Raw genomic sequence first — 19,407 nt, 5'->3', positions numbered from 1 at the left:
TAGATCATTTTTATAGAAAAGGAAATAATAGGTGGTGGCTTAAACTGTAAATAATGGCCCACATTTATGAAAGTGCCCTGAAAACATCCCAATCTCTTTTAAAATATTAACCAAGAAATACAATAGTATTGTAAGAAATATGATTTAATATAATAACATTTTCATAGAAATCACATAAAACAATACATTTTAGTCCAAATGTTCTCTATTGGTATCCAAAGAAAAAATACAAATTGAATAACATAAACAGACACACTGTTAGACTATGTTAAACAAGAGAGTCCCATAATAACTTAACTAGTCTTTTCTCTAACTCACATGGCTAAATAACATAGTACTAACAAATTTGCAGTTATGCAACAAGGTTACGAAAAAATATTTAATGCACACAATTCAAACCAGGAAATGAGCAGCTAGTGAAAATGATAATTCTGTAAATATATAAACACACTATAATATATATAATATATATATAAATACTACCTCACAGTCTGAACCTCTTGATATTTTGTGGCCAGTCTTTTGGTGGTGAACTTTCCTTTTAGGGCCCAAGACCATGGAGCTTACAGGGCAAATACAGCAAAAATGTTGAGGTGGTCTCCTGTCCAGAATAACTGTCTCGGTTAGAAGTGGTTTAAGTACTTTTATTAATACTCTGATACAGCCCTCTTGGTATCTAGGAGACTGTTCTTGCCATTTCTGAGGTAACTTCAGTAATAAATAGCTCATATTCTAGTCAGGCTTACCTCAAGTGCTGCTGTCTGGCTGGTGTGAGCTATTGTAAGGTGTACTGTATTGTGTGCAGCTACCTGAGCTGTGCTGGCTGTGTGACAGTCTCTATTCCATATGCAGACAAAGGGATTACCTTCAGGTAATACTGTATATGGTATGAAGTAGTAGATTAAGAATCATATTTTAAGAAAAAGTTGCATAATGTGGCTAAGCTTCAAAGTCTGCGACACTCCAAATGGGGCTGTTTGGCATGATTTGAGGATAGGTTCATGTGGATCCAACTGTAAGGTGTGCTTTCAAATTTTGGGGGAGATGTATGAAAATGTTCCTAACGTTCGCTAACTGCATGGCCCTGCATTACTAAGGCGAAGCAGGGCCGTGTTTTGGTTTTGTCAAAACTCCCCTCTCACTTGTCTGGGTTTTGGTTTTACTGTGTGCGTGTGTGTGTATATATATATATATATATATATATACTGTGTGTGTGTGTGTATATATATATATATATATATATATATATATAAAATTTCTTTTCTCTTTTTTTTAAATATATAAAAACAGCTAAAATCACATAACTTGGGCCTGGTTTTGTTCTTACAGTATTATTATCCTCAATAACATTAATTTCCAGTCAATTTTGACCACCTCATAGCACACAATATTGTTTTCACTTTTTACCAATGAAGGCCAAAGGCGAGCTGGCTGGCTACATTAAGAGACAGAGCAGTGGCATAAATTCACTGCAGTTTAAAAGAATATAGGGCATCTATTAAACATTGCCAGGCAGCAGTGGCAGACAGGATGGCAGTTTAATAAACTGTAAAAATATTGTTTATGCAAAAAGACAGTCACCAATGCCCCAAACAACGCATAATGCAAAGAAATGCAGAGAAAAGAGGTGCAAGGTGGAATTGTCCTTGAACCCTCCCATCCACTCTTATGCTGTATTTTAAAAAGGACATGCACAGTTAACAAACCAATCACTTCCGCCACATAGACCGCCACTTGTGACTGAAGTGATTGGTTTGTTTGATACCCCATAAAACAAGCTATAAAATGGGCTTAAGGCAGCTAACAGTGTTGTTAATGATCGGCTTAAGGCAGCTAACAGTGCTGATAATCATCTCTTCTCTACAGTGGCAAGATGTCATCATTGTCATCCTCCTCACCCTCATCAGTGTTAATATCATCTTCACACAATATTAACTCATCCTCGCTGAAATACGCCATTACAGAAGTTTCTGTACTGTAATGTAATTGGCAGTTAAATGTCTTCCTCAGGGAATTTATAGTTCATTTGGATGAACATCAGTTTTTCCACATTTTGTGGTAGTAGCCTCCTACGCCGATTGGTGATAAGGGTACCGACTGTGCTGAAAACTCTTTCCGAGTACACTGGAGGGTGGGCAGCTTAAGTAAAGCAGAGCAAGTTTGTACAAGGGCCTTCAATTGCCTTTTTTCCTCCCAGTAGTCAAAGGGACTGTTTGACATGTCTATTTGTACACTGTAATTAAAATAATACTCCACCATTCTATGGATAGTGACCATATCAAATTGCATTACAGTAGAGGTGTCACTCATTTTAAGGAATTATTTTAGACCTGACCAGATATCAAAATGTTGTGTTGACTCATCTGCATCACCAGTGGGTCTCTTGGGAAAGCTCAGTTTTTTTCCTGATAGCCGCAGTTGCCAGAGAAACTGAAGGAGGAGACGTCGTAGTATCATGTGCCACTTGAGCTGACAACTTGCTCACCAGGAGCTCTTTGCATCTCTCAAGATCTGTATCAGTTGGAAAGAAAGATGTGATGTATGACTTAAACCTAGGATCAGGCACAGTCAACAAAATGTAGTGATCTAATTTCAAGATGTTGACAACCCTTGGTTCATCGCAAAATTAAAAAGGGGCTTGATCTACAAGTCCGACATACTTAGAGCAATCGCTAAGTTTCATCTCCTTCAGTTTCTCGAGCTGCTTTTCCAAAAGTCTACTTAGGGGAATCACCTCACTCAACCTGGCAGAGTCACTTCACAGGTCACTACTTTGAATGATGGTTTCAGTACCTTGCACAACATGGAAAGTATTTTCCACTACATTCCCCACCTTCTCCCTATGTCATGGCTTGTTGTGTAGGTTTGGATGGCTTGTTGCTGTTTCTCCATTCGCTGAAGCATATAAAGGGTGGAATTCCACCTTGTGTTACAAGCCGTGGTCATGACTTGTTTACCTCCAACAATATATTTTCATCTGCCAATGTTTCTCCTGGAGTTCTTCCATCGGTTGCCACAGGATGTCACGTGTGAACCACAACACAGCATGATTGGATCCTTTCCTTATTTGTTCTTGCTGGTCTTTTCCTGCCTCGCTGACTATAGCGTTTCCTTTTGGATCCCTCGGCTCTGCGGATGGTCTGTGTTGTTGTGTCCTGTTTCTTAAGTACTTCCATTTACCAGCTCCCAAGCTGCTCTGGCTCTCTAGCCACACCGGCTCTCAAAGCCGCATCTCCGGCTCTCAAAGCCGCACCACTGGCTCTCAAAGCCAAATCCCCGGCTCTCAAAGCCTCATCACCAGCTCTCAAGCCGCATCACTGTCTCTCAAGCCGCACCACCGGCTCTCAAGCCATACCGGCTCTTAAAGCCGCTTCACCTGCTCACAAAGCCGCATCTTCAGCTATTAAAAAATGCTCAAGCCACACCATCGGCTCTCAAGCCGCACCATCAGTACTCAAACCACACCGGTTCTAAAAGCCACATTACTTGCTCACAAAGAGGTACCTTCGGTTCTTAAGCCGCATTTCCAGCTCTCAAGCCACACTGGCTCTCTAAGCTGCATCACCTGCTCACTAAACCGCACCTCCGGCTCTCAAGCCTCACCATCGTCTCTTTTTTGCCGCATCGTCAACTACCAAGTTGTATCTTAAACCCAGCAGTATTAATCAAACTATTTCCCATCAAGCACCTACTCTCTTCCGAGAAACTCTGGTCTTCCTAGGCCTCTGTGTAAACCACTACTACTCTGACTTTAAGTCCAGATGGCCACCTAAGTACCGTTGAACGTAATGAGTTCTAAGGGAACAATGGGTGGTTGTTATTGGCGGAAGACCTCGTAGCTTGAGTTCTAGCAGGTTTACATGAGTGTGCCTAGGAAAACGTAACACCTTGTTACTACCTCTTCAGTTTGGTGGCATGGCAAATTTAACTTTTCTTGCAACCGCTGCAATCTTCTGCATGCAGTTACTGAATGTTGAAAATGTAATTAAATTTTTCGGTTCACAGACAGCATCTCCTGTAGGCATATCTAATTTTTTTTAAATGTTGTACCACCAAGTTAATTGTGTGAGCAAAGCATTGGACATGTTCGAATTCCAGCTGATTTAAGGCGTTATCAGAAATGACAAATCCTGAGGAGAGTCCAAGTGGGGGTAAGCCATTTTGCTATGACATCCCTTAATTTTTCTACTAGGTTGACAACTGTATGCCTCTTAGTGAAGCTGGTGATACAGAGAGTAACCTGCCTAAAAACGAGCTGACTTTTTGTGTTATCTACTGTTGCTGCTGAAGGTGATACACCTAACAAGTGGGCTGTCACAGTCATGTAATCTTTAGTTTGACCAGTACCGCTTATCCACATATCTGTGGTTTAGTGGACAGTGGGTACAATGGCATTTTGTATGGCAAAAATATATATTTTTTAAAGTACCGATATAGGCGAGGAATTGCTGTTCTGGTAAAATGGAATCAAGATGGAATTTAGTAGTGGGGACGTAGGACCTCAATTAACTGTCTTAAACCACATGCATTGATGGCGGATATTGTGTGTAGATCTAATGCAAATATAGCCGTCATGGCTTCAATGATCTGCTGTGCAATTGGATGGCTGCTTTCGTACTTGCTTACTCTTGCAAAGGATTGTTTCACAGTCAGTTATTTAAAACTAGTATTCTTGGTCCCCTTCTGGAATGAAGATTCATCCCCAGTAACAGCAGCAGCACTCGTGTGCAGGGATTTTTCTTGTTAATCCTGGATAGGGGAGGAGTAAGTTAGCCTTCGCAATTTGGATGCAGGAGGACTGCCTCCGATCATTAATGAGGAGATTGATGATGAAGGTGTTGGCGGTGGAGATTGCATGAGCTGGGATCTAGCTGAGATCTGGGAGCTAGCTGATGCTTCTTATTGTTTACCAGATTTTTCAAAAAAGTTTGCATGAACTCTGAACTTTGCTGCAAATTATGTAGCAGGGAGGAGATTCCTAGATGGTTAACATCCCTATCTCTATTTACTTTAGCTTCACAAACGGTACAGATACTGTAGCTTGACAAATTTTGTCAGGATTTGGGTAAAAATGATTCCACACAAAGAGGTGGCTTTTTTGGTCTTTTGCCCAGGCATGACAATGGCCTTCTTTTTATCATGGGAAAGAACTGCTGCCACTGGTGGCTGACTTACTTTGACACAAACAGTATTCTCATCATCGACATCCTCATCAGCGTCAGATACACAAATATCCCCCTCACCCTGTTACAATTCCACATGTCACCATCTTTACTTGTGCTGCTCATCCACACATTTGCAGAGGGTGTAGAAATGGTGGAAGGAAAATTCTCTAAGAGTACAGTATCAGAAATGTTAGACTCACGCATAGCACTCATGGACACACATAGGGCCGAATTCAATTAGGTGCGAAAAGTCGCGTTTTGGCGAAGACCTTTCACAGGTGCAAACTTTTTGCATATAAGTGCATTTCGCGCTATCCAATTCCCAAAGTGTTTGCATGTGCAAAAACTCCATAGACAGAAACCGCCAAAAAAATTTCACCATCTCAGTACAGGTGAAAAAATGTTAAAAATCTCTATTTTTGCCTAAAAATGTGCGGATTTGGTTCAGAACCCCTTGGACACTTCCCCTATTGACTAATTAGGAAAAAAAAATTAAATAGGTTAATTTGACCAATAATGATATGTCAATGTTTGGGTGAAAAAAATAAAAAATAGTGGAAAATGAATTTAAAGTATAGGGTCCGGTATTTTGGGGGGCTGTATGGGTGACAGGTGTTTTTAGGATTGCCGGTGGCTGCAGAAGGTATATTTGTAAAAATTTTTTAAAAATCCGCTTTATACACACAAAAATATAGTATCACCCATTTTAATGTACCCCCAATTTAACCGCAGCAATTATTTTCTCAAAAAAATACTGTTTTCTATAATTTTCTACACTTATGCAAATATGCATATAACATACATTTGACACATCTTACGAACCCAAAATACTTTTATTATGGCTAATAATACATTTCTACATTGATCATCCATGTCAGTTAGGCTATTTATGAGGTACAAATGGATTTCCCCAAAATGTGGTATACTTTTCACTAGTTTTGCCATGCGCAATTATCGCACATGCATTTTCGTGTCTGTTGTAATTGGATAGGGCAAAAAACGGGAGAACGCATTGCGAAAATACGCAAAAATATTGCATCAAAACTGGCGAATAGTGCGAAAGCTTCTCCGGTGTTAAGTTTTTGTTTTATCTTTGCTAATTGAATCCGGCCCTTAGCCTCTCCTCTGGGATTTGTGAAGTTTTTGAACACACAGTTTGTTCTTCAACCTTAATTTTGTTATGGTGAACTGAGTTGTCTGTTTTAAAAGTGACACATGTAGGTATATTTTCTATAGTGCGGGTTTTTAGAAGCGGAGTTGTTGCCCATAGCAACCATTGAGATTCTAGCTATTATCTTCTATAAGGTGCTAGATAAATGTTAAATAAAACTTCTACGTCTAAAAACCTGCACTTTAGTAAATTATACTCCTTAGAGTGAGAAGGTGTTGTATGTGAGGTTACAGAAGATGCCTGACTATGTTTGGCCCCAGCTTCCGCAATAGGCATTCTAGTGCATGAAACATCAGTAGCAGGACCACCATTTGCAAAGGAAGGCCATGGTCTGAGCGCTTCCTTACCACTGCATGTGGTGTATGGAATGTTGCCAATTTTATGTTTTTCTGCACTAATTGCAGTACTTTTTTCCTTTCTTACTAGAGATGATATTTTCTTTAACATTGTGGAATATTGTTTAGATTTCAGGTGCCCTTTCTTTCTTCCCCTGGACCACCTTTAGTATTTTAAAGTACTACCATGACTGTTGGCAGGAGCCGCAGCATTAGTACTGGGTTGCTGCTCCTGCTCTTCTATCGACTGATCCATATTGACTCACAGCACCCCTAGTATAAGGACTAAGGATGTTCAAATCTTTTTTTTGTTTTATAAAAAAGTGCCCCAGTAGGCTTTCTTTTTTAGTATGGTAACAAACACAATGCTGCAGTCCACTCCTATGGCATTTTCTGGTGCCTCACAGAGTGCTGCAGTCAGCTGCAGTGCCCCTGCTTTAACAATGTTCTAATTTATTTTTTTTAAAGTGCCCCAGTAGTTATTCTGTTTTTAGTAACAAACAAAGTGTTGTAGTCAACTCCTATGGCATTTTTTTATGTCTCACAGAGTGCTGCAGCTAGCCCTCAGTTCACTGTGCCCCTGCCTTCAGTGCTCATAATAATTGTTTTTATTTAGTATAATGTGTCCCTATACTTTCCACACCCTCTCCCTCCGGTCTCTAGTGTAAGATGGCGCCCAATCAAGAGGGAGGAACTTTAATATGGAATCCAAAACACACGCGATACTAGGCTGAGAAGATTACTTTTTGCCTCCTTTTTAGATCCGAACAAGGCTGGAAGACCTAAGCCCTGGCTTCCAGGAATCCGAATCCGCACATCTCTAATAAATAAATATACACACAAAACGGAAAGACTTTTGCTATTTGTGCAAACAATAATATTCTACAATCTGTGTGTATCTAGCAAATAAAAGCATAACTTTTGTTCATATTTTAAACAAAACATTTCATATTTTAAACAAAACATTGTCAAGGGACTCCAATTCTCTGCATGCTCCTATACTAGCATATATGCCCAACAAAATTAAATTGCAGTTAAACGTATTCATCTCTCAGGTACAGAGGGTAACCTTTATACAGGGCTGGCTTGTGATCCACAGAATAGACAAATACATTATTTTTCAACATAATCTCCCTGCTTTTCAATAGACTTTATCCATCTGTCAACAAGCTTTTGTGTTCCCTCATTAAAAATAATTTTAGGCTGAGCTGCGAGCCACAAATGCACCGCTGTCTTCACCTCTTCATCAGACGTGAATCTTCATCTTCTTAGGGTTTCTTTCAGAGGACCAAACAGGTTATAGTCCGATGTCACTCGTCTATCCAATAGAATTGGTTCACGTGCACGCTCAAAGTTCTCATTAGTTGTGGACGTGGAAGGGGTTCCGGCTCCTTCTTTGTGATAAAACACTTTCTCCGTACTGTGCACAAAGTCTTCGATAATTATCTCCACCAGACACACCCTCAGACCACAAAAAACGAATCACTGCATGCTGCTCTTATTCCATGCAAATCACAAGTGGAGCAGCCATTTTTTCTTGCACTGTAGTCAAAAATAAACTGACGTAACACGTTTAAACCTGCACAGCAGTGACTGGGGATACAGTGACCCAGTACGGAAAGCGTTTATAATACGTTGCGGCCAACAGGAGTTTTTATATAACTGGAGTGCAGATAATTTTTGACTCACCTTTGTGTGTATGTGTGTATATATATATATATATATATATATATATATATATATATACACACACAAACGATACGGGGATCAGCACTCCGTGTAATAGTCCAATAATCAAACCACCGGGGTGCACTAGAATCATCAGAGAGCCTGGCACAGGGGCAAGACACTGGATACAATACTTGTTTAGGCAGCACTCCACAGACAAAAACTAAAGGGAATAAGCTTGTTAAAGCAACGTTTCAGATGTTTATTACATCTTTCTTCAAGGCATACAATACGTATAATAACAAATCTTACCTTAAATAGTAAGTGAACATAGTATCCCACCCAACGGCCACAGCTGCACTGCCGGGCAAAGCGCGCACCAGTGACGCATGTGTCGCATGACAGTCACATGACCTTGTTAGTACATTATATCTATTTTGATAGGTATGTCACTAATTATTTGCATATGTATACAATCGATGAATTATTTAATGTGTCTTATGTGCTATTTGTTTTCTGTATGTGATGCCTTTACATATGTGTTTGTACATGGTTAGCTGCACTTCATTATTTGTGCCCTTGTGGCCACATTTGTTTACATCATTTTTATTAGTGCAGCCTGTGTTGTTATATTTGTTTATGGCTGGATTTATGGAGTCCGGTTTGATCAGACACATGTGTGCATCTCAAGCATACATACCGCATATGTGTGTGCAAAATATTGTTTTTACTGTTTGACACTGGTTTTTTTTTATTTGGTATCTATTTCCATGGCAGCAGAGGTATGATGGGCGCTGTGTTGCCATGGTTGCTGGACGCTCTGCCTGCACGTGGTTATCTGCGTCTGATGTCATTGTCATGCGACGCATGCGTCACTGGTGCGCGCTTTGCCCGGCAATGCAGCCCTGGCTGCATTTGCTTATGTTACTATGTTACTATGGTGATGGGCGCACTGCTAGATTGTATTGATGATATAATACAACATGCGCCACCGGATCGGGTGTATGGTCCCGCCCCGGCTGGCGTTCACGTGGAGTACGGGTGTCTGCATATAAGGTATGTATGAGGGATTCTGTTTGTTTAGACAGGGCCGCAACTAGGGGGGGGCTAGAGGTGCATGTGCACCGGGTGGGGATTGCGGGGGTGGGGTGAAACAAGCTGACTCAGCCATCCGGTGGCCATCCGAAAATGGCCACAGCCAAAGAGGAGACAAATGATAGAGGTCCTTACTGGACCTCTAGTGTCTGTCTCCTCCTTGACGGTGGCCATTTTTGGATGGCCATTTTCAGCAGATCCCATGCGGACTAGCCGTCCGCATGGACTCTGCTGAAAACGGCCATCCAAAAATGGCCGCCGCCAAGGAAGAGACAGATGCTAGAGGTCCTACTAGACCTCTAGTGTCTGTTAGCAGAGCGCAATGCACACAGCATTCCCGGAAGTGCCGGGAACGCTGGCACTGCTGGGAGAAGATGCTGAAAGCTGCATCTTCTCCCGTGAAATCCCCTGGCAATGAGCATAAACCCCCTGGCAATGAGCATGTAACCCCTGTAAATGAGCATGTAACCCCTGGCAACGAGCATGGCACCTCTGGTAACGAGCATAAATCCCCTGGCAACGAGCATGAAAACCCCTGGCAACGAGCATAAAACTCCATGGTAACAAGCATAAAACCCCATGGCAACCAGCATGTAACCCCATGGCAATGAGTATGTAACCCCCTGGCAACGAGCATGGCACCCCTGGCAATGAGCATAAATCCCCTGACAACGAGCATGAAACCCCCATGGCAACGAGCATGAAACACCATGGCAACGAGCATGTAACCCCTGGCAACGAGCATAAACCCCCTGGCAATGAGCAGGTAATTTTAAAGTAATTAGAAGCCTTACTGTGGGATATAAAATGGTGTCGGGCAAATATGTAAGTGGCACTTTGATAATAGGCATTACAGTGTGTGGCATAATGTATAAGGGCATTATGGTGTGTGGAATAATGTAAGTCACTATACCAGGGACGTCTGAGTAGTGCACTGCCTTATGGAGGAGCAAAGACAAACTTCAGGTACAGGAAGGGAGGGGGCGCAAAATTGCTGCCTTGCACCGGGTGACAGATATCCTAGTTTCAGCCCTGGTTTATATAGAACCCAGACCATTTAGGATTTAAAGTGACAGACAAAAACTTGTTGGTGACATCACAACTTACAGTATATACAGTGAATTCCATTGTGGTGGCATCGGCAGATGCTTAGTGAATCCAGATTCTGCTTCAACCCTACACCCAAAGGTAACATAGAGGACAATGTTAAGGCCTTGCTACAGGCTACATCGGCTCAGCAGGAGGCTACTAGGACTCAGCAAGAAGCCACCAGAGTGCAGCAAGTGACTATCGATGAATACCACAGACAACAACAATTGGATATCGAGGAAAGCCGCAGACAACAGCATTTGGATGTTTTGGGACTCTGCAGGCAACAGCACCAATACTGTGAACAACAGCGCCAAGACCACAAGGCTTTAAAATATTTTGTGCAACATCTAGCTGTGTCCAGAAATGCTTCCACCGATGTTCCAACTAGCTCTCGCTCAATAGCAGCCAGTCATTTTCTGCAAAAGATGACCCCGATTGATAATGTTGAAGCTTATCTAACCACTTTTGAAAGAAGAGCTGAAAGAGAGAGTATGCCTAAAGATCAGTGGGCAAGGATGTAGAGATAAGTGTTTTTCTCACAGAACAAAGAGGGTGAAGAGCACCCTCTTATTTATTTTAGCAGAAAAATTAATATACATGAGAGAAACAATGCCACCGTCGAAAAATGAAGCTTTGGCAATCAAGTGGGCATTAGAATCAAATGGGAAGGAAATTCAGGTTGATCAACAATCATGCCCCTTTAAAATGGATGTCTGAAAATAAAGAGAGCAATGGGAGAATAACAAGATAATTTCTGGCATTGCAAAACTCTTAAATTTCAGTAGAGCACAGGTCAGGACGCAAACTGGCCAATACAGATGCTTTGTCTCATGTTTTTTGTTTGGGGGGTGCAGTTGTTCTGCCCCACAGGTTGAAACAAAAGGGGGGACAAAAGCACTGGTAAGGTTATACATGGGTGATATGTTTTTCCCAGGTTTCTTACCTATATATATTAAAACCCCAGGAAAATGTCTGTGATTACAAAACAGACTTAAAAGGTGTTTGGGCTTTAGTAAAAGCCAGTTAAGGGTTCCTGGGGTTATGGATGGAGAGTGAGGACGTGCTCCATCCATTAGGCCCATTTCGTGTCTTCAGCCAGAGAACAGGCTAATTAGTACTTGCACCTGTAAGAGGCTGACAAGGTGTGTCAGGGTTTTCACTCAGGGTCTCACTACCTGGGGAAACAGCCTGTGCAGGCTTGTTAATAGACATTGTTATATACTGCCCATGAGTACTGTGCATATGCCTATGTTTGTGGTAGGGGCATTAGGTCCTACCAAAGTTAAGAGAGGGATTCTGTTTATTTAGATAGAACCCAGACAGGTTAGGATTTTGTTTTTTGATTTATTTTTACTGCCCAATAACCTAGCTTCGGCTAATTACACGGAAACCTTGGACTGGTATGCTGTTTTCTGGCTGCTGTGTGTTTGGATGGGCCTATCTACCCCCGGAACCCCTACATTGATCACCTCACACTGTATATATTATATACAGCGCTGGATATGATTTGGACACATTAAGACAAATATAATTTTCCCCTCTAAAAAGAAACATAGGATTTAGCAAATCCCAGAAACTGGGTAGACAATGCCCCCTAAAAAAATAACGCTGGCTCTTAACTTTTGGCTGTCAGACAGTCTTTCAAAATCCTTAAAGATCTTGCTGACCCATAGATCTAAGTTACTGGCTCCTCACCTAAGTAGTTCATCCTTGGTTATAGCTATAGATGAGTTTCTTATGCAAACTGTACCATTTTACATGCTAGAACAAACTGTTTAATGCAATCAACCACTAGTAAATTGCAAATTAGCTTGTGTGTGTGTCCCACCCCCCATTTTAATTGAAGTTTGATGTGTTTTTATTTTTTTCTAACGTTACTCCATTTTTTGAGTTTCAGCACTCATCCTCCTACATTTAGTTTGCCCTTGACTGAAAATGCAACTCTTAAGTCTTCATGATCTGATCCTACCATTACGATTCAACCAGATGAGAGCCTTGCTGTCATCATTCAGAATTATTGTATAGAATTATTGTCTGTTTTTATCACAACAAATATCTCAACATTTTATCACAAGATCCTTTTTTTTTTCATTTTTAACATAATTTACAATTTACCATTATCGAGCCGATGACTTATTCATTTGTTTTTTTGCTGTCCATATTGAATTGTTTTTTTGCAAGACATTATGGCCCATATTTATCAACCAGTGATATTCTTCTTATCACTCATTACTAATCTGAAATGGTGCTCCAACCAATCAACTCCTGTTTATTTCAAACACATGACTGTTAGGAGCTGATTGGTTGGAACACCATTTAAAATTAGTAACGAGTAATAACAAAAATATCACTCATTGATAAATCTGGGCCTATGATGCTAAACTAATAAGCTAAACAAAAAAATATATATATTACATTTCATATAGGCATTGTATAACATTAGACATGGAAAATGTATTTATCCTATGCTGTGCTTGGCAATAAATCTTCTGTCTATATGAACATAATAGAATGCCAGGTGATTAAACCTCTGCTCTAGTGAAATCTCTATCAAATATATGAAAGAAGCTTATCAAGATTACATCTGTCACTGCTACATAGTTGCAGCAAACTGTTTGCTACTGTTTGTAGCAAGTTACTACATTGTTCATGTAAAAATAACTAATAGATGTAACCTTACATAGCCAGAACTCTTTTTTAATTTAATTGGCATTATAAAATTGTCATTCTCAAATGTAGGAGTACTACTTTGTGAGAGTGAAATAGAATATTTTAATAAATGTTCTAACATAATGTAATAGGCAGATTATATAACCATCTGCTATCATCTTTACTTGAGCTCATTCTGGGTCTATGGAACGATAATGAAATTGGCAAGATATTTACTAACATCTGATAGTGGAAGAGAGGGTTTCAGGTTTTAACTGACCATTGAGTATGCTTTATTTTTGGTCAACAATATACAGTAGATGGATTCGAGAAGAACAAAATATTTGAAACAAGAAATAAAATATTTACATTCCTTCTATATTAACTCTTTATTTCACCATTATTGAAGAACAAAATGTACCATTTGCTTAAAAGAAACAGTTTACAGGGCTTGACTACTTTGGTAAGACTTTTTTTTTTTTTACTGAAAATAGGATAGATGTATTGCTGCCAATAAAATACGAGGGTGGTTCAATAAGTAAGGTAACAAGACCGCTTACATGTGTAATATTCTCTAATTCATTCTAATTTCCTACCAGGCCAGAGCAGATAGACACAAGGGAGTTTCAAAAGAGGAGGGGCCTGTATGCAGTCTCTGTCCAGGGCCCCCTCCTCTCTCGCAGGTAGCTTACTGAGCGCAGCGTCACAGCAGTAGACTCTGGACACTAGTCTGTGCCCAGAGTCTACAGCACATGTGTAGATCACCCGGAAAATGGCGCAGCAGCCATTTTTCTGGTGTTTTCCATACTGCGCATGTGGAAAACGCCGGGAAAATGGCCTCCATTTTCCAGCTATTTTTTACAGCACTGACACAACGGAGCTGATGTGGGAGTCCAGTGTGGTAAGTATAAAATGGGTACAGGTTGTGCAGTGTGGGCGCCCCTTGATTCAGGTGCCCGTGTGCACCGCATACCCTGCACCCATTATAAATACGCCCCTGGATATACTACTGCTTCCCCTCACAGCTATTAGACTGTGCCTCATATAAGTCATATTTTCCCAACATTAGTTGTAAGATGGTGGGACCGGCTGCACATGGTCAAACATTAAGGTGTGTAGTGTTATCAGATTTCTGCATCTAAAGGGCACATCAGAAGCTGAAATTCATCGCCAGCTTGTCGAGGTGTATGTGATAATGTCATGTCACATAAACAGGTTTGGTGCTCTGCCTTTGATGATAATGGCAGGACAGATATTTAAGATGAGCAGCAATCCAGCCGGCCAAGGATGTCCACCACAGATGATAATTTGTGCCACATTGAAGGTTGATTCAGGAGGACAGACACATTTGAGTTAGTGATATTGCTGATGAACTGAACCTCTCAGTGGGTGCTGTGCACAACATCGTTCATGAGCTACAGGAAAAAGTGTTCATGCTGGTTACCGAACCAACTCAAAGAAGTTCACAAAACCAATAGGGTGGGATTGTCTCTTATGCACTTGAGATGGTATCATAAGGAGGGAGTGCAGTTCCTGCAGTGTATTGTTACAGGCGATGAAATGCGGGTGCAACATGTGGCATTGGAGACAAAGCAAGCATCCATGACATGGAAATGCACATCGTCCCCACCTTCACAGAAATTCAAAACCACTACATCAGCAAAGAAGGTCGTGGCGACCTTGTTTTGGGACTACAAGGGCGTGCTTCTTGTTGATTTCCTCTACAAGGGAGATGCTGTAAATGCTGTCTGCTGTTAGTCGAAAACGACCTCAGTTGGTAAGAACAGGCATCGTATTGCTTCACAATAACGCCAGGCCACAGTCAGCCAATTGCACACTTGAGTTGTTATGGCGCTACCTTTGGGAGGTTCTAGACCATCTTCCCTACTGCCCTGTCCTGGCACCATGTCATTTCCATCTCTTTGGACCATTAAAGAAGCATAAGGGTGGTAGGCGATTTGCAACCGATAGTGAAGTTCAGCAAGCCATCACGCTTGACACTGATTTCTTCTATGCCGGGATGGATGCCTTGGTGTACCTTTGAAACAAATGCGTAGACAAGTATGGGGACTTTGTGGAAAAATAATCTGTACCAAGGCTGTACTATAGATTTATACATATATGTACGAGTTGAATAAATGTGCGCAATGCAATGAAAGGTCTTGTTACCTTATTTATTGAACCACCCTCGAATTTTTGCACTGTTTGGCATTGTAGTATTTTGCTTTTGTTAACCTTCTGTGTTCCTACACTTATGTCAGTGAACAGTTTTTTAAATATTATTTCTAGATTAAATAACTAAGCAATATCAAATATTTGCCGTAGGAAACACATAAAGCATAAAAGTTGAAAACTGCTTGGAAATTTGAACGATTAGTGAATCTCTGCAGTCATTACCGATATAATTTGCCCCACTGGGATGCTTTGAACACATATCAAGAATCACATACATATGCTGATATGGTATATATCTAGAGGCTTTCTGATGTCTGGCGTCTAACAATAGAATAAAGCTGGCCATACACTAGTATGAGTTCGGGCCGATTGCACGATTTTAGACATCTGGTACAATACATTGTGTGCAAATCGTGCAGTATTTAGCAACCAATATGATTCGATGCACGCTTCCACAGCTGTTCTATCATATCGTATGACCAGATGTGAAGCCCATATTATCTGTTGTATCGTATACAGATTGTGCAGTGTATTTGCGCAAATTCGATGCATCGTGCATCCGAGCGGCGTCATTTATTTTGTTTTAAAAAAAGACTGATGTATGTACGGGTGAGGGAGATTCGTGATGCATGCATCTGTCTTTAATAAAATAAACACAGATGCAGGGATGGTTCAGTGAGAACCATCCATGCATTTGTGAAAATTTTTTAATAAAAGAGTTTTTTTTTAAATACGGCATGCCCCCCTCCCCCCCCCCCCCCAAAGAGCAACCAGCCCTGGGCTTTTAGTGGGCCAGTGCTGGTTGTGCAACATACAGTGCATAAACAACGTAGGGGACCCCCGTATGTAGCCACAACCAGCACCAAGCTAGTCAGAACCAGCGCTGGTTGTCAAAATACGGGGGTCAAACGACATAGGGGTCCCACATATTCTGCGCAACCAGCACTGGGATCTGATCTGGTCCTGGTTCTGGAAATACAGGGGGGAAAATGCATAGGGTCTAGGACCAGCACCGGACTACACTGCTAAGGCTGAATAATCAGAGAGAGTAATGCCAGTCACACAAATATCTCTGGTGCCTGTTAAGGGTGTTTGGAAGGTTAATGCTTCTGGCTTGTGTGTGATCATCTTCTAACCATATTTACCTGTCTCATAATAATCAGTATCATTGTTAAACATGGAGGCCACTGTCGAAGCTGGTTTAGTGGCTGAGACAGAATCAGTGTAAAATTAGCTTGGAGTGATGCCATCTTGCGAATGGCAACCAGACTCCATCTTAAAAATAAGAATTTGCAAGACGCCATTTTGCGACTGATCTCCCAGCGCCATTTTAAGTTACAACTCACGAGCTAAGTACAGATGGCAATGTTTTTGGTACTGGGGACACTTGAATTTGACTGAATGAACAATGGTAAGAAATCTGCATGAAAAGAACTGTTTAAACTCACTGTCAGACAATATGGCACCAGCAATCGGCTGGGGGTCTCCACCCTGTTTGAAAGTGAATCTCATTACTAATAACACATTGCATTGCAGTTTAAAAATGTTAGTTATGCTGGGCATACACGGCAAGATAAAATGTCTGTCAGACCGACAGACATTTTATCTGGCCGGCTGCCAGCCGCAGATGTCCGCGGCATACACTGTGAGAGAAATCTCACAGTGTATAGCCCGACATCTGTGCTCCGCCCCGGGGGAGGAGACATTTCCCTGTTCCTTCCGTAGGAAGGAACACAGGAAATGTCTGTCTGTCGGCCGCGCTGGGCATACACTGCCCGATGCGGCCGACAGTTACCGGGTAAATATCGCATCGGACGGGCATGCTGGACAATCCAGCATGCCCGACCGAGCAATATTTAACCCTCGGTCGCCCCCCCCCACGCTACAATTATCGCGGCGATCCGCCGATATCTGGCGGATCGTCCCGATAATTGCAGCGTGTTTGGCCAGCATAAGGAATGATATACATATATGTGTATTTATATATATTAAATCCATCATAAATAGAATCACATGCATAAACACCGCACAGTATGCACAGTTGCGCTGTTAACATGTCGCACATTAGCGAATGCATAATACCCCGCATGCGAACGCTGTTTATTAGTTTCATGCGTACGCATCTGTCACAAGTTAACTAGCGTCTTTTCCCAAACCCCGAATACTTACACACTGCACATTCACATAAAAGGTTCCATAGTTTAAAGGTATAAGATTCAAGTTTTATTCATTTGTTACAAATGCTGTGAACAGAGGTTATTTGGTATCTTAGGCTTAATACATGATAAGTAAACCGTGTTTGGTGTTATACTGATCTGCACTTTCTCAACAGCTTCCCGGTATCATCGGTGTGAAGATCGCAAATTGCATTCTCAACTTATGGACCATAGAAAGTTAAAACACCAAAATGTACTTTGTAAAATTAACAGCCTAGATTTGCATGCAGGGGGAAAACGGAGACAAAGGCTGTTGAAGGCTGGTCTGTGTCCATTTGAATCAACCTGTTAAATATCCTGTAACAGATGCACCCGCACTGGGAACCAATGAAACCATGCCAAACTTCTCTATTGTATTGTCTAGTTCTGTAAGTGTATATATATGTGTGTTCTGACCCCAATCTGGAGTTTTCATGCTGATGCTATTGATGGAGGTTTCTTGCTGATGCCGGAATCTGGTCCCAGAGCGCGTGCGTATGTATAACTGTATCTTGGGTGTGTATAATTTCTTTGCACTAAATTGTACTTGGATCACAGCGTGTAACTAACTGTACTTTGCTTGAAATAATACTTTGTGCTTTGGAAACACATGTTCAAGGTCTAAGGTCTTTATTTTACTGTATGACTGCGTACGCAAATAGCGTCAAGTTTAGAAGGTATAGGCAGGTTTTTAGAAGGTATAGGCAGGAGCGTATAAAGGTTTAAAGTCAGTATCCTTAGTTGGGGGCTCGTAGAGTGAAGTCACTTACCTATTCTCACGATAAACATACGGTTACCGATATCTCACCAAAGGGTGGATAGTGGCCACACGCAGTTTACCTGCAACTACTCGATGCTGAGAGATCGCTAACCATTATCGTGTGAGTCAGGATATGCTGACTAGAATCCAGGGACAAGAAAGGAAAAAGTTTGTTTTCCTTTGTTGATAGAAGTTCACGCTAAAAAGGGGTGCCGTAGTATTGTGTACGCGGCTGAGTCGCATTTTTGCGCACACAGTAGAGACGCACTTTTGCATACCCTGCTAAGAGTAAGTCATATGATTGTGTAGTAGTCGCATTATTGTGTATGCAGCTAGTCGCATAATAGCATATACGTACTTCCGGTTGTGCTGCAACGTGTTTAAACAAAGCCATTGAGGTTACATTATCAATTGTTGCCAATAACTGGGTTAACATTTATTTTTCTGTGCAGGAAAAGAGTGTGTGATTGTGAGTTTGTTTAGGGTGTAACACGGGTCCTAAATGTTAAGGGTATTGTATGATCCCTAAGGGCTAGGTGCAGGAGTTAGCCTAGCTGCTCGGTAGTAGCTACCGTTCTATACACATCAGCAGGTGTCCCAGACTGTCTTTTTATCTGTCCACCTTTGAGATACTGTTTAACAGGCAGCCTCATGTGAAAATATGATAATGAGGTTACTGTGCAGTGTCTCACGAAGATGAGTAAGAACAACTGAAATTGTAAATGTTATTTTCTAACATGTCTGATGCAAACTGTCATGATGTCAAACCTGGGGAATTTGTTATGATCCAAATTCTTTTAGCTCAGGATGTTTGACTGATCATTGGAAAGGTCTGTATCAGGTGTTGCTGAAGGTGGCCGAGAGAGATACCTGGGTCCATTCCACTCACTGTAGAAAGGTCAACCAACCAATGGAGATACGGGGTGGAGTCGAGGCACATAACGTGAACCTGTCGATTGCGAGCCTGTTCCGGGAGGGTTAAAAGGTGCGTTGAGATACATGAACTAAAGAAATGTGTAGATCAGTGCTTCCAGCAATGGAGTGGTCTGCTGTGGTCATCCTAGTTCTTTCTTCCAGAGTTTCTGTCGTGATGATCTGTTTG

At 41.3% G+C, this 19,407-nt stretch overlaps 1 protein-coding gene across 3 annotated transcripts in view; it reads left to right on the top strand.

Annotated features, from left to right (window-relative positions):
* The window catches only part of CYP7B1 (cytochrome P450 family 7 subfamily B member 1), a 217,852-nt gene that overhangs the window by 184,437 nt on the left and 14,008 nt on the right, over window positions 1-19,407 (top strand). The window contains exon 6 of one of the 3 annotated variants that reach the window (XM_088469326.1): window positions 17,683-18,109. The exons of the other annotated variants lie outside the window; for them this stretch is intronic. Coding sequence (XP_088325452.1) covers window positions 17,683-17,748 — 66 coding nt within the window. The 3' untranslated portion in view covers window positions 17,749-18,109. Of the gene's footprint in view, window positions 1-17,682; window positions 18,110-19,407 lie in introns of those variants that run through there. 3 annotated transcript variants of the gene reach the window in all.

Source organism: Taudactylus pleione, unplaced genomic scaffold, assembly GCF_031769625.1.
Source record: "Taudactylus pleione unplaced genomic scaffold, aTauple2 ptg000090l, whole genome shotgun sequence".
Classification (NCBI taxonomy): Eukaryota; Metazoa; Chordata; class Amphibia; order Anura; family Myobatrachidae; genus Taudactylus; species Taudactylus pleione.
The sequence above is the reverse complement of the archived record's forward strand: the minus strand, read 5'-3'. Positions and strand labels throughout refer to the sequence as shown.